The sequence below is a fragment of the Carettochelys insculpta genome, chromosome 21 (genome assembly GCF_033958435.1).
Source record: "Carettochelys insculpta isolate YL-2023 chromosome 21, ASM3395843v1, whole genome shotgun sequence".
NCBI lineage: Eukaryota > Metazoa > Chordata > Testudines > Carettochelyidae > Carettochelys > Carettochelys insculpta.
Window position 1 is genome coordinate 21,691,568 of NC_134157.1, and position 16,243 is coordinate 21,707,810.

The window sequence follows — 16,243 nt, forward strand, 5'->3', positions numbered from 1 at the left end:
GCTGGAACGCCAATGGGCACCTCACGACAGCGCGCTCAGCTGTGATCCCAATAAAAGAGAACGTGAGTTCATCTCCACGCACATAGAGAGTGACAAGGGCTGGCTCAGTTCTACTAGACGAGGCATCCACTCGCCAGGCATGAGTGCTAAAAACGAACATGACGTGCGGGGCAGGAGCTAGCAAATCACGGGTGGTCAGGTGAAGAGTCCTCTCCCCTTAGATAGGTGGCCAGCGAACAGCAGGAAGCAGTGTGGGAGTGAATACTGCAAGAGCCTCAGCAGTATCATGCCAGCCGAATGTCTCAGAAGGAAGACATGCAGAAGAGCCCAGGGGTGTGTGCGAGGGCAACTGCTCCCACTCTCTTCCCATCAGCCCTCTGCTCACCTGCACCGTCTTCCCACTCTGCTCCACCCAGCCAGCCCTCCCCTTGCTGTGCAGTCAGGCCTCCCCCGCATGCAGTGACCCCCTCCAGATGCAACCTGGATCTCCCTGCTGCAGACAGCCCATCAACTGTTCAGCCAGCCCAGAGCGCGGCTGCTGTTGGGATTGTTGCTGAGGATGAACTTACTGTACATTGACATTTCATCCACGTCACCCCTGCTTTATTGTAAGTCTCCAGGGCTTACATCATCTCTCACACACGCCATTGTAACAGCTATCGCGACATTTAGCTCCCCCAGCAGGGTTTTGTCCACAGCACAGATCATCAGTCACAACGTCTCACATCTCCAGGCCACACGCTCAGAAGGGTTCCTGTTGTGTTCATTACACTCCATCCAGTCTATCATACCAGGCCTCCTCCTGCCTCAGCCACATGGCAGCGCCTGCCTAGGATTTCACTGTGTCCTTCCCTCGGTGCTCCCAGGACACGTGCTTTGTAACCTGCAGAGTAAAACAATGGTCTTGTAACTGTCCTCCATTCATTCTCCGAGCCAAACGCGTCCCAAGCCCAAACTGTGACACTACTAATACACGGTGCTAAGAGAAACAAAACACAGCTCTGCCTCCCAGAGACAGCAACAGCAACGTGCCTCTAGATTCGACGGCTTGGGAGATATCTTGCTGTATCTGGCTAGACGTTTTGTGGCTGATGTAGCACAGCAGAGAGTGACAGACAGGAGCAGATGAGGAAAAATCAGGAGGACAAAGAAACCAGCCACGGTAAGAAAGGCCGAAAAGAACAAACATTCATGTACATGGCAGAATTTTCTGACCCACTTCTGAGCACCAATCCCCAAGGCACATGACTGTGCCTGGCCCCACTCTGCCAAAGAAGGGTTATTTTGTCCTCTTCAAAACTTAACTGGGTCAGTTGTAATCCAGTCACAAAACCTCCTGGGCCCCATGAAAGCCAAAGAGTGTATAGCAGAACTCTCTGTGCCTGAGAATTCACAAGAGACTCAAGATATCAGATTCTACAGCAGTAGGCTTACATTCTGTGCAGGAAGGAGCATGATTTGGGTTTTCAACAGAATTTTTATCCAGGAGGATCTCAAAGCCCTATTAACCACTTATATACGTTACATAAGGATTGCTTCTGTCCCCTGCTGAAATGCAGCCACCTCTGGGATAGAGCAAAGCAACAGTATAACAGTACACAGCAACGCCCCCTAACGGTTTGGAACAGGAAGTGAAATATAACTAGAGTAGGAAATTAGGAGTGCAGAAAATCAGCCAGGGTGGAATCTGATCAGGATAATCCTGGCTTTGCTCCGTGTCTTTATGACGGATCACACCCACACAGCAAGGCTGAACTGCCCCCTCTGGCCTGGCAGCCAGTGCAGGCCCAGTGCCCCCAAGACAGGCTCGACTCACGTTGTCTGGCTGAATGCACTGGTACATACAAACCCAGACCCTGACTTCAGTGGGGAAGATGATCTGTCAAGGCAGAGAGCTGGTACTCTGCTACAGTTCCCAGTCAGGGCTTCCAGGCACCTGCCCTCTGCCTAGCACTCCACAATCAGAGATATAGCCATGGAAACAGCAGCAAAGGTGCTTACGTACCAGGGCCTACCAGTGAAGCTGGATCTTGGGACACAGCCCCTACTGCCTCTGGACAAGATGAATCAGAGACGTTCTGAGTGGCTGTCGGGGCCGAGGACAGCTCCGGGCTACAAGGGTACGAGTGTATTTCCACTGCCACGGCCACTATGGCGGTTCCAGAGCTGGACTGATCTCTGGGAGGGGAATGCTGCACTAGCCCCACCACAGGGGCTGCAGTAACTTGGCCAGGATTCCCACTGGTGTTCTGCCCAAGCGGAACGATGCTCTGGAGCTGCAGCTCAGGCCTGTGGAAATACAGCATGGGGCCAACATGCTGGAGAGCCAGGGGGGTTGTGGAGCATGTGCCAGGGGCCTCTGCACTAGGCTCCCTGGGCCTGGCACTCTCCCATTGTGAAGGCATAGAAGAGGGTGCAGCTTTGCGAGGGTGTGGGGGTGTCTCCTGATGAGCAGACTCGTGCTGCAGGGATGCCGGGGAGTCCTGGAACACAGCAACAGGCACATCCCAAGTTGCAGAGAACAAGACTAGAGCCATGCTCCCACCCAGCAAGTCCTACGCAAATGCAAGCAGAGTGCTGTGGGTGAGATAGGATGCAGACTGCAGCCCAGCAAGGGGCAGGAGGCATTACACAGCGAGAGGATCTGGATGGGCTCAGAAGCTTGCGAAAAACAATCCAGGCAGTAAATATGGCAGATTAAAGCTACTGCACCAGACTCTCAGCGGCTCTAATGCGGCCTAGCTGCACTGACGTCAAAGCAGCCACACTGACCTCCCCTGCCAAGGGGCTGAACAGCCATGGGGACTGAATACAGCATCACCCCATTTACAAACGAATCACTGCCAGGAAGGGGAAGGGGAAGCTCTGTTGCGACAAGGCTGGGAGAGAGACTAATGCACACGGACATACAGCACAGGCAGGCAGTAATGTGAGACACAGGGATGGAATCAAAGGCAGGGATCGCAGGGCAGTGCTGCTGCCTGGGGGCTCACAAAGCTTGAATGAGTGGGCAACTGCTCCCTTGCCCCTGCCCTGGCCTGTGCTGTGTGCAGAGCCTCGCCAGCAGCAACGCCAGGGGGTTCCTCTCGGTGCCCAGCTGTGTCTTCAGGTAGGAGGGGGTCGGAGTGCAGCAGGCTCATAGAAGTGCTGGTCTTGGGTCGATTCTGCTGACCAGCGTCAACAGCACATTCCACTTCGAAAGCCCTGTGGAGCAGAGAGGTGTCAGGAGGAGAGACAAAAGGCTGATGTTTCAAGTGAAAGCCACAGATTATGTCAGCAATTCACCATGTTCACAGCCTTTCAGTCCAGGTAGCAGAGTTCCTCCATCTGTCAGTCAGAAGCCATCCCTCGCTGCCCCCACTGCATGAAGGGCAGCAGATGGTCAAGACTTAAATCCAATTTCCTGGGTGGGACCATCCCCATGTGATGCTGAAAGCAGCTGGCATACAGTGTTCTCTGGCATCCAAGCCCTGCTGAGCTCCAGCAGTTTGCTGCTGGGACACAGGATTTGATATCAAAATTGGCCTCACTGGTTCACAATCCCATTGCAGTTATAGTGGGCCAAACTCACCTGTTCTCGTACACCCCATCCTCTTCCAAGTAATTTCTCCTTCTCTGAGATTTAGGGGATTTTTGAGACGCTGCAGAAAAAAGCAGGGGTATTTATTCAGCCACATGACAAGGTGCATGGAAAATGCATCGGTCCTTATAGACCAGGGACTACTATTCCTATGCCAATATCTAGAGATTGCAGCAAACACACCAAATGCCTACCCAGCGGCACCTCTGAGCTCTCTGGTGTCTGACCGGCAGATATTGGCAGAGTTCCTCTCCTCTGCAGGATGGTCCCTCATGAGACCCAACTTCCCCACATTTCTGCACGTGTCTGCTGTACTCATGGACACAGAAAATGCTGACTCTGGGGCTGGGTGCGAGGGAGGGTGTCAGTGGCTTTACAGAAGTCACTCCCTGCACCTTCACCTTTCTATGTGGCTCTTACTCATGTGTTCCTCCCCCTGGGGCTTGGCCCCCTCGGTCGATAGAGCGCGGGGGGCAGGCTGCATACTGACTGTGCACACACCCCTCTGTCATCCATGTTCATGTTCAGGTTTGGAGCAGAGATGGGCCTAACAGCTGGATCCAAATGTACTCCAGGATCAGGGGCTGGTTCTCACCCATCCCAGAGCTGAACCTCCACAGAGGCTGGGGATGCTCAGAACTGGTATTGTACTATGGGCCCATCTCTACTGTAGATAAATCCAGGGACCAGCACCTCTCCCCTACTACAAACCCTAAACCTTCACCTCCTCCTCAAATCCACCCCAAATCCACCCACACCTTGGAGTGAGGGCAGAGAAGGGCAGAGAGCGCACCTCCCTAGTCACTTCTGAACCTGCTGTATCTAGGTGACCAAGGAAAAAAAGCTAGCATGTTGCCCCAGAGGCTTTTCCCCCACACTGCCAGCCTCAGCAGGAGTGGGACAGCTACACCCAGAACTTGCAGTGCTGCTCTGAGTCCCTCCTTTCTGCGGCGTGCGTGGGGTCACTATGCCCCTGGAGAATATGCTGTCTTTTGAAACCAGAGCTGAAATACTCACAGGTCCTGTTGCCTTTGGAGCTCTCTGTTTTCTGGCGGAATGAATACACCCCCATGGAAATGAATATCAAGGCCAGAGACACGGCGACTCCCACAGCCACCGGGATGTCATGCTTCTCTAGGACAGGGAGCCAGTGGGATGCAGGTGGAGATTTCTGCCTGCAAAGGTATGGCAGTCTGGCCCAGCTCCACAAAAGTACTGGGCTCCTAACTTGCAGCATGGGTCTGGGCCTTAGATCAGAACGACGACGTGTACAGGGAGGCTAATGTAATGCATGGAAGCAGCTGACCGTGGTGCATTACCTCGCTGTCGTGACTGGAGGCTGGGTGGCATTGTCCTTTTTCCTCTGGGTGGACAATTGTATCCCTGTGCCATTCCCAGAGGGCAGAGGATATGCTTTGCTCCTGTTGCGAGCTGGAATTTCTTTGTCCCAGATCCCTGAGGGATGCTTGGTAGCTCCAGGAGGCCACAGGGAGGTGCTCCTGGCTGGGGCTACAGTGCCACTTCCTTCACCTTCCTGTTCCCAGGGTAACATCAGGGCAGAAACCTCTCCTGCAGGCGGGGCCCTCCTCCTGGTGGAAGAGCTAAAGACTGGAGACAAGAGAGAGAGGTGCTGCCCTGACACAAGGGGCCCTGCCCGACGGTCAGGGAACTGCCAGCCAGAAACCTTTCCTCACAGGGAGGGCTGGGCAGAGACAGAGGCAAGAAGTGGGGCCTCCTCTGGAGCCGCCCTGAGGGTGAAGTCTCCAGTCAGGTGAGTGATGGCCAGTGAGCCCGGGGTCTATGAACTCCCCACGTCAGTGTGGGAGGGTGGAGAGGAATGAGAGCCCCCAGCCAGCCAGGGCCCAGGGAGCCCCCGCTGGGAGGGGTGAGACAGGCACCAGAGCTGCGAGCTGCACAGGGCAGGGGCTGGAGCATCTGCGCCTGGCAGGGATTATGTGGGTAGGAGGCAAGTGAGGCCCAGCCACACACGAGCCAGCGCCACTTGGAGGCTCAGGTGCCACAAGGCCCTAGAAGAGGAGGGGGATATTGGCTCCCTCCACACACGACACACACATCGCGCCCAACACTCACAGGCTCCTGGGCTGCGGCCAGGGTGCGGTGAGAGCCGGGTTCCCTTTGCATGAACTGCTGCGCTTGCTTTAACCAGGGGAATCATGGCAGAGAGACCCCTTCCTCTGGCATTGGCTGGTCCGAGCTGCAAAAACCCAAGTGCATTGGGTATGCTGTAGCCTGGCAGACAGCAGGCCCGGGGGTGTTGCCCAGGGCTCTGCACCTGGGGCTTACCCAGTGCTAACCTCCTCATGACCCCTTCTCCTCTCTGGGGCTCTGCCAATCACTGTGCTCCAAGATGGAGCATGACCTGGTGCAATGCAAGCCGCAGCCCAGCACTGTTTCCTGCTGCTGCCAGCTGGCCTCCCACGAGCGAGGCTCTGCTGTCCCTCAGGACCCAGCAGCCACAGGGCAAAATAGCTGGTGGCTGTTACTTAGCAAAACTTCCTCACTTGACACCTCAAGGGCGGGCCAGCTGTACCCCGCAGGGCAGGAGCAGGACACGGGTGAAATCCTGACCCCACTGAGCCCAGTAGCCAAATTCCCACAAATGTACATGCCAACTTTACCCGCAGGAAGCTGCTGACAGAGGCTGAGGTGTTTCCGACTTGCTCATCCCAGGCGTTCACCTCTCCATCTATAAAATACCAAGGGCGTGTCACTCCTGTAGTGCTGGAGACCCTGTCTCCTCCCGATTTCCTGCACACCTCCACACCTTTGGCATTTTTCGCAGGCAGCTGCCCAGTGCTGCAGGGTCTCCCTTTCCTCTCAAGCCCAAGGAAGTGCAAGGAGCAGCAAGGATGCTCTTGAAGCCAGGAGCCAGAAAACCCCTGTTATCTTCAGGGAAGTGGAAGCCCCAGGGAGACGGTCCTGGTTTGCAGTCCCAGAAGTGGGGGCCCCAGGGAGACAGTCCCGGTTTGCAATCGCTGTTAGCACACTCATATGTTACCCCAAGAGACCACAGGAAGCTGCGCTCTCACTGTCTCCTCTCATTCACAGTCAGGGTCACCGGCCAGCTGTCCCTCCCTGCCACGTTCTCAGCAACACAGAGAGAGAGAGATGCCCACTCCGGAACGTGGCCAGGGCCAGCAATGCCTCTGAACCTATACTTGCAGCGGAATCTGAAGAGATGCATCATAAGCAGCACAAGAAAGAGTCAGTGGCCTGTCCAGCTGAGCTACAGTATCCCCGGGGTAGGAGGTAAATGCTGAAAGGGACACAACAGACCTGCCAGTGTAAGCTGTCACCCTAGCCCAGCCAGAGATGCAGCAGAACCGTACACAAAGCAAAAGGAGGGATCTGAAACAACCTTGGCTGTCCAGAGCAGCATCTACTCTTGGGGGCTAGTGTGATGGATCAATCCAAGCCAAATGCTACTAGCCAGCATGGCTACTACAGGGCTAGCCTCCAGCCTCAAGCTGCAGTCAATGGCTTTCTTGCTGCTGCCAGAGTTGGCTGTCTTTGGGCATTCTGAACTCTGTGTCCCAGCTGATGGAGCTCATCGAGCCCTGGGACTTTGGATGCTTCAGGGATCCGGAGAGATTCCTGGGCAACTGCCTGTTCCCTGGGCCCATCGGAACAACTCCAGGGACTTGACTGTGGCAGCGCTGAATGCTGCAGCATGGCCGAGTGACAGATGCCCAGCGTTGCCAGGGCTGAAGCCTGCTCCCAGGACAGGGGCTTCCCCATCACACTTACCCTGTTCTGCACTGCACTGGCTGCTCCTCAAGTAGCAGTTCTGCATCATATTAGAAACCAGCACAAAGAGTGCCACAGTCACCATGGCCCCGGCGCTGTGCCCGCTGCTCAGGGCTCTGACGAGTGCCTATGAGACATGGACAAACTAGATGCCAAGCACAGCAGCACCACAACGGACCATCCCAATCCCAGCTCAGTCCTCTTGCTTTCTAACAGCTAATTGCAGCCATAGCACACTTGCCCTCTGCAGACATTACATCCTGTGTGCCCAGAGGCCTGGTGGAGGGGCACTCTTACTTTGCTTGTCACAGGTCAACAGTAGTTCTTACTGAAATAAGCACATTACAGAACTGTGCCCAGGTTCACTCTGCTTGGCCAGAAAGCATCTCTCATTCGTGCTGGCAGTCAGTGGAATGACTTCAGTTGATATCTAGGTCCCCAGATCTAGTCCCAGCTATGCCACTGATTTGACTCACCTTGAGCAGGTAACATAACCTCACTCCCTCTGTTTGCCATCTGCATAACCAGAATAGTTCTTACTAGACCACACTGTTGGTATAGCAGTCGCACCAAGAGGCCCCAGCCCTGCCACACCAAGTACTGCACGAACTTGTGACAAACACATGGCTCTGCCACAATGGAAAGTGCTCTGCAACTGCCCTCTGTGCTACAGGAGAAACCAAGCAGCTTTAACCTTGGGAGCACCTCTAGTATCTATCCATCTACAAGCCCTCTTCACTCAGGTATTCAAACACTGCCCACAACCACATCCTCTCGCCCAGATGGATCTAATGTTGCCAACTGGTTGCACAGACTGTTTACACTGAAATCAATTTACCCATCACAACAATGCAGCCACCTCTGGGATGGAGCATAGCAGTAGCCATGACGCTGGATACCAGGTTACATATTACCTCCACAACAGAGATATCACCAATGCACCTAGGGCCTCTGCTGCTATGGACACCCGAGTTACACTACTGCAGCACTTTGGAGATCACCCTTCAGACAGGCCTTCCCCTCTGTCAGCTCCTGGAGAGCACCATTCCTGAAATACAGCCATTTACAGCAAGCCTGTGGGTGGCACGTGCTGAAGTCACATACCAGGTCACTGTGGAGAATGGTCTTTAAAGAAGGTGACTATAGGAGAGCACAAAAACGTAGCATTAGCCTATCACTGAATGACCTCCTGAGCAATGACTCAAAAGGCTAATGGAGGAGGATTAGTGGATGATCAATTACACCCCCATTTCCGGGTAAGAAAGTAGGAGTTTACAAACATAAGATCAGTTAACTGAGGCTTATTACCATGCAAATGGCCATCAGGTTAAATGGAAGGGGCAGTCATCTGCTGATGAAGTTGGACCTCACCTATGTCTAACATCTAGTCTCATGAAATGACCAACTGTAGAAAATCTGCACTTTGCTGAGCACCAAAACGTTCCTTTATTGATGGTCACGCTGATGACTTTTCACAAATTCAGCAGCTGCCCTCAGACTGCTCGTTTTGCTGTCTTTAATATGGAAGTGCTGCCTGCAGGAAGCAGCCAGTACCCCATCACATGCCAGAAGCAGCGAGGCCCTTCCTTCGTTACTGACCACACGTCACTGAAGAGCACTAAAACGAAATGGGCTTTGTAAATCTAAATGAGCTCTTTATCTTTTTAAGTTTTGCACATCAGTCAGCTTTGGGCAGCGTGAAACTAGTTGGGTGAGCTACACTCTAGTTCTAAGGAGTTTCACATGCCTGTTTGCAGGCCCCAGTTCAGGGCCTTTTACATTTGGATTTCCAGCAAATCCTAATTCAATGTTTTAAAATGAAAAGCCAGAACGAGAGACAACAAGGCATTTTTATCCATATCAGGTTTTTATAAATGGTTTCCCCAGTCTCCGCTCCTGACCCCAGCAAAACTTATACAGATGGCTTAAGAATACTTTAACCCTTTGTGTTTCAGTCTTGCTCCTAATGCCTTATTCTGAGGGGTTGGTGACACCAATACAAATGTCTGAATTAGGATCTTTCATTGACCTCACTGGCTTTCCTTCCCCGAGCAGCCATTTTGGGTTTTATTGAGTTGGGATTCTATCTGGGCCAGCTCACCTGACTACATTAAACCTAGTGAGTACTGCAATTCCGCTAGTATTCCAGATTTACACTGGTGAAAATGAGTTCAGAATGAGGCCTTCATTCTGTCTGGTCTCACCTGAGTTATACTGCTTTCTCAAAGAAAGCATTTACAATGGGCAAAACCTGCTCACTGCATCTCAATGTCTCGATCTCCTTTTTCCAAAGATGAAAGATCAGGTGCACAGTAGAGGGCTTGGGTTTAAGGCCAGCGTCTTCATGGGCTGAAACATGCAATGGGCAAAACAGAGCCAACATGAGCCACACATAAGAAAAGCGAGTAGCTTTTGCATCTGGAGGAAAGGAGAGAAATCTGACTACTCAGAATGGTAACAGAAGTAGCTGTCTTAGTCTGTACCCTAACAAAACAAACCAGCAGTCATGTAGCACTTTAAAAGACTAACAAAATGATTTGAGGTGATGAGCTTCCGTGGGACAGACCCACTTCCCTCAGATCTGACTGCTGTTTTGTTTTATTCAGAATGGCGTAAGGATTTCCTCAGAGAACACACATGGTGGAAGTGGGCAGTCCTGTACTTCTGTCATGTTACTCCTCTGAACACCTCTTTCAAACGACCTTTTCTCTAGGACCATTCATTGGTGTGGCGTCACCAGTGGTGCTGGAACAGTTTTTAGGATGGGGATACTGAGCTACTCCCCCACTTATAATCCTGTTTTGTTTTACTGTGACAGTTGCCGACTTTCCCAGGCCTGATGCTCTTTGTGGCATCGGCTCCAGTCTGTATGGAATTTGCAACGCTAGCTCCTTGCCGCACATAGAGGAGCCACAGGTGGGGGCAACCGCTGAGCCCCCAGTTAACAGTAAGAGCCCGGATAGCAGTGGAGCCTCCAGGGTGGCTGGCCTGCACCCTGGGTCTGGTGGGCTGCAGATCCTGCAGTGGCAGGGCTGACAGGCAATGGGACCCTGAGGACTAGCCAAGCCCATTAGACTGGCTTCCAGTGGCAAAGCCAAAGGGCCGGTGGGACCTTGCAGGGGCTGCTGGGACTGAGGGCTCGCAAAGCCAGTGACTGGTTGGCAGTGGGGCCAGCCTCCAGGTGCTGGGAATCTGGGTACAAAACCTGGGGGTGCTGAAGCACATCCTACACCTCTATGTCCTTATCAGTGTCACTTTGAGAAAGCATTTTAAATCACCTAATAAATTATTTTGTTAGTCTTTAAAGTGCTACAGGAGTGCTCTTCTGTTTTGTGAAGATACAGACTAACACGGTGACCTCTCTGAGTCTTTGAGGAAGGCAAGCTAAGCACTCTAAAAGGGAAGTGGAACTGGATGAGGGTGACTGAGAAAGACAATACACCAGCTTAGTGAAAAGTGAAAACACACCAGATGATTGAGGTGAAAAACACTTCACATTTTTAAAAGATTAAAGCAATGGGACTTTGAAACAAGCAAGACTGATTCACAGGAGACACTCGCCCCAGGGGCAGGTAGCTCACACAAACCATTCTGCACTTATTGTCTCTTAACTGTGTCGTAAGTTCTCAGCAATTGGCTAAGGCTGGGTTTAGTGTTGGACACTTCTTTTATCAGCTGGTTATGATTCAGAGAGGCAAATGCAATAATCTGAAATATCTTTTTCCCCACCTCTGGCCACCTGTTGTCAGTCTGAAAAGTCTTCTTTCCAGCAACATAACAAAAATGCAGACTACAAAACCACAACATAGGCCTGTATCAAATGCATTTAAATTGCAGTCTCCCCTGGCATTTCTTGAAAATCTGAAAGTATAAATATAGGACCAATCTTAGCAAAGGTCTTCCTCTACTTCATGGAGCCACTGGGCTCTGGGTTCGAGAGCAGCAGCAAGCCCAATACACGAAAGGGGAGCAGCAGGCTGTGATCATGGGGACTCACCGAAGCCACGACCACACACTGTTCTATACCTCCTTACTCTTGCATTTCAGATAAACAACACAGCACAGAGACTGCAAAACATTTAAAGCTAGTACATGCTAACTTCCAATTGTCCTTGTTTTCCAAGAACAGTTCCCACTTTTTCAGGCTCTCCATTGCAAAAGCTCTTACCTCCCACTGTCTCTCACGGCTTACTCTCTGTTACTACTTAAAGTCTGTCCTTGCTTGTAGCTTTCAGATGCTGGCAAGTTTGCAGCTGAAAAATTCTGCACACACTCAGAATAAGGAACTTCACTTGATCAGGATATTTAATTGCTTTGCAAAAGATTGGCCTAAGAGGTTAATTCTGTTCTTAGAATGATCAAACCTCCCCCACTTCACAAGAACGCATACACTCAGCACGCTTCACAGATGTTAATAAAACCACTGACTTTCCACACATAGTTTACTGCCCAGAAGATGAACTTGGGTCAGATCACTTCTGAGAAGCAACAGAACACCTGGTCCTTCTGCTGCCTAAGTAGGCAAGCTGCAAAAGGCTCAAGGAAGAGAAGTAGTAGACAAATACCTGTCCCATTTCACAGCCCGTGTGTGCTCTCTCTTGCTGTTTGTTGTCTGGGAATCTATGTTGCTGAGCTGCTGGACTGATCTGCAGGAGCAAGGTGGGTGGGCTATGGGCTGTTGGATAGTAGCATCATCAACCTGAGTCTACACTGCTTACCCAGCAACCAGAAAGCCTTTCAGCCTGAAGCACTGTGAGCTGTTGCTTAACTACCAGGGAGACTGGGCTGGAAGATTAACCCTTTTCTCTCTCCGCTGGATGTACACTTTCAGCGGCACAAAGTCCTGGTACTTTGGAACAAGGTGCAAGTAGCAAACACACCTGCATTTAACAATTAATTTGCACTTTAGCATCTGCTATCTCACAAGAGTTTAATGAGGTTTCTGTAACAGAGCATTAGGACAGGTAATTGTGCACACAAGTACAGCTAGTCAGAACATTTTCAACCAGTTTTTAATTAAAAAGTCTGCTGTTTGATCAAAACCAAGCATTTTGCAAAACTGTACCCATTTCAGCCGACTGTATGATTCCTGAGTTCTGGGGCCAACTTCCAAAGACCCCAACTGAAAACCTGATGGTTTTGATCTGAAAATAGACATTTTGCCATTTAAAAAAAATGTTGAAAGCTGAGAAGGTGTGAAACTAAATGGTCATTCATCAGGCACATGCATGATTTTTTGCACTCGCCCTGCAGGTTTTGTTCCTGTGTGTGCATGCACTAATTTTGCATCTGTCATTTATGGCCATGCCTGCCTAGGAAAGAGATATGCTGTAACAGGTTAGCTAACACGGGATGAAATGCTAAGGGAGACAAGGCAAGCTTGCTTTTAACATGTATTAGCTGGTCAAAGTGACCCCTCCCAATAGCATGGTGAAACACAAACTGTCCTATCATTAACATTTGAACTAGTTAACATGTTTGTTTCTTATGTGGCCAATTTGGATCAATACCGTACGAAGCAGAACTACTATTACAGAATCTCTCAAACCTTCTCCAGTGGTGTTAGAAGTAGGACAGATCCCTCATTCCGTCGCACTAGGCTGGCTTTCAGAAAGCAGAGACACTGTGACATAACATTCATCCTCTCTCACTCTTTCTTCCTATTATTCTACATTGGACTATAAGCTCTTCAAGGCTGGGACACTGTCTTACTATTGGCACCATAAAGCACCTAGCACACACTTGAGGACAGCAAAACAACAACCTAGAGGTCATCACTCCGCAGACCTCGGTCATCCAGGGCAGCAGGAGGTTATTTTGATCCTGCTACTATTTCACTGCAACAGGGAAAAAAGCACCTTCTGAACGTGCAAAATTTCAAAGATATTTAAATAGTGCCAATTCCCTCTTCGAAGCCAGGTTTTATTATGATGCTAATGTACATGCTAGCAGCCGTGCAGACTTCATAGGCTATCAGCCTGAATATAAATTACAGTCACTTTGATTTGTTCTTAAAAATGCTGATACTAATGCTCAATGGTTTCATGTTGCATAACTTTCATGTTCTTTGCGTGCATTTCTGAAACACAGAAAATCGCAGCTTGGCACTCTTAAATGCTGATTTTGTGCTTATTAATTTTCTTTAAGTTTGCAGCAGTTCAAGCCAGCTCATATTTTAATTGCATTACTTTTTCTGCATATAACTCTCCCTTTTAAATATAACCAAACTAGAAATATTAAATCCTCTTCTTCTCCCTTTAATATCCGCAGCATATTATGAGAAATATAAGGCGGCAGTGCGAGGGTGTTTCTGCACAGCCATATGGTACAGATCAAGCCACCTTAAAATACATTACGCAAGATCAAGTGTTTAGAATACAAATGACAGGATGTCATTACAAATTAACCCCTTTTTTGCCCTCAAAATGGTAACCAAAGATCAAAAACTAAACAGGGAGTGAGTGACTGAGGAAATGGCAGTGTGCTGTAAAATTAATTACATAAGGGGTATAATTTAACTCAATAATTATAACACTAAGTACACACTCCTGTACACCCCTTTGGGTTGGCTATATTGCCCAAGTCATATGGTCATGCTGAAATCATGCCAATAAAATCTTTGCATCACCATGCATTGTATATTTTGACTTTAAAGACTTTGTTTACCTGACATTTTACAGATGGTTTTAGAAATATTTTGAAGACTTTTAAATGCATTGGCACTTTTCTTCGTATCCCTATGATACAAAATGACATAAGAAGGAAACATTTGTTTCACGTCAATTTTCAGTGTAGAAACGAGGCAACGAGCTTCAAATTTGTGGGAAGTGCCCACATGAACATTTGTATATAATAAGCTCGTTTATTTATTGGCTTAAAGATTTTGCACAACATAGCCTTTTAGTCAGATGTTAAGGCCAAATCCCATCCTCACTTATGCCACGTGTGACCCCTGCACCACTAGTTTACCTAGGATCACAATAGGGGTAAATGCAGCACAGAATGTAGTTATTTGTGAACATCTGTTGTAAGCTTGGTGGGTCAGAGCTCGTCTTCCTTTCCTATGCTGTGCTCAGTAAATAATGCACAAAGATCTCTCTTTACGCTTTGTACAGTCAAGTTGCTGCACTCTCCACATGCTAAGTCCTTGTAACAGGATTTTCTGACATAGCCACGGGAGTAACAGGAAGCAAGTTTAATTTAAGTGATTTCTATTGAGAAGAAATAATGGTTCAGTAGTGTCTGCTCACAAAGGACCACTGTCACAAAAAGACAACCCAGTTCAGCTGAGTCCAAGAGTCAAAGAAGCCAATAGGAGACGGTGAGAAACTTTGGCCTAGGCTTCACATAGGCAGCACAAATCAGGGCCTTGCAGAAAGTATGGAAGCCACACAAAGGCTTTGCCATTCTTCCCAAGCCTAAGACCTCATCTCCTGGGATACTGAGGCTATGTCTAGACTGCAGGCTCCTGTTGACATAACTTGTTTACAGAGCGTGCATCCAGACTGCAAATCGTCGGAAGAGATCTGCCGGCTCGGAGCTTTCTGTCAACATCCCTGTACACCTCATTCCACAAGGAAGGGATGTCTCAACAGAGGGTTTTTTTTCGATATTTGGCCCCATGTGGACAGAACAAATGTTGGAAAAGCTTCCCCCAACAGAACGCTCAGCAAAAGATATGCAAATTATAGTGCACAATTTGCATATCTTTTGCTGACAGTTTCCCCACCGTCCAGCCACAGCCTCAGAGATCCAGGTGCAGAACATTCCTTCCTCTCTTTATGTGCAAGTTTGCAGTGTTGTTGAGGGCATGTGGGTCCCAGTATATGAGTGAGACAAGATATCTGAGGTTATTTTTTATTGGACAAGCAGAAGGTAGTCCAATATTCTTTCACCCACTTTGTCTATTTGTGTGTACATCCTTTAAATTCAGGGACAGTTCTCAACCACGATGTTCCATCGCACCTTGCAATCTCTTAGTTGAAAGGTATAATATGAATAAACTGGAAGGGAACAGAATTTAGAACTGACTTAACACACTTCTTTGGAGGAATTTTACAGATGGTGAGTGAAATCCTGGTTTCATCAAAGTTAACGGCAAAACTCTGTTCACTCTGTATTTTGTCAGCTATCATCACAGGGATGTCATTCGACACCCCATTCTTTTAGCTGTTTGAGATGGATTGCTTTTAACACTGGCCTCCCTCTGCTCATGTAACTATTACAAAACCCATAGATCCAGTATTTTAAAAGGCTGCACAGAGCACCATTTACATAGTTCTGAATGAAGAAAGAGTCTCACATTTAAATCCAATATGGGGATAAACAATGAAGATCCCATCTCACTAAAAATAACTTTTAGGGTTGAGTAGTGAACTGTGTTACTTGGAGGGAAATATTCTACAGTGTCTGTCAAAACTACCTACCTTTGAAGACTGGAACATGGAAGAGACAAAGAATGAGATATGGGCGTCTTTCACTTTTGATTCACTGGTAAGAATTCAGCTTTAGGTTAGCAATGATGAAAGCTGTTCTTCTAATGGATGTTCTTAGAAGCTCATGGTCTCAATCCTATTCCTTTTGCATATGTGTCCATCTAAAAAAAAAAAAAAAAAAAAAATCACCTTCTCCACAAGTACTGCTTGGAGAAGGAGAACACTGACTGAACAGAGACTAAATTCCCCCACCTCAGGGAGGAGATGATGCTTCCTGTTCCAAATCTATGCCCTGAACAAAAGACTTCTATTCCAAGACTACCAAGTCAGGACATTGTACCAGCACCAATTTGTAGTCTTTGTAATTCAAAGGATGAGGTTCTCTCAGTCCTAGTTATATGTAGAACACGACTGACTTGCTTCGTATCAAGATGCTTCAAAAACTCTTTACTAGGTGCAA

The 16,243-nt window shown here is 49.0% G+C and overlaps 1 protein-coding gene across 5 annotated transcripts; it reads right to left on the reverse strand.

Moving 5' to 3' along the window:
- Positions 1-743: 743 nt before the first annotated feature.
- Positions 744-16,125, reverse strand: LOC142024060 (uncharacterized). 5 transcript variants are annotated; one of them, XM_075015691.1, is made up of 11 exons: positions 15,775-16,125; positions 14,015-14,085; positions 7,349-12,492; positions 6,220-6,287; positions 5,672-5,795; positions 4,900-5,188; positions 4,598-4,755; positions 3,572-3,641; positions 2,994-3,204; positions 2,006-2,483; positions 744-883 (listed from the first exon to the last, which is right to left on the reverse strand). In XM_075015691.1, the coding sequence occupies exons 3-11, from the start codon at positions 7,431-7,433 to the stop codon at positions 786-788; spliced, it is 1,581 nt and encodes a 526-aa protein (XP_074871792.1). In that variant the 5' UTR covers positions 7,434-12,492; positions 14,015-14,085; positions 15,775-16,125; the 3' UTR covers positions 744-785. The 5 variants fall into 5 exon arrangements, with proteins under 5 accessions (XP_074871792.1, XP_074871791.1, XP_074871793.1 ...); XM_075015690.1 differs by lacking the exon at positions 14,015-14,085 and having other exon boundaries at positions 7,349-7,475; XM_075015692.1 differs by lacking the exon at positions 14,015-14,085 and having other exon boundaries at positions 7,349-9,697.
- Between the last annotated feature and the right edge of the window lie 118 nt (positions 16,126-16,243).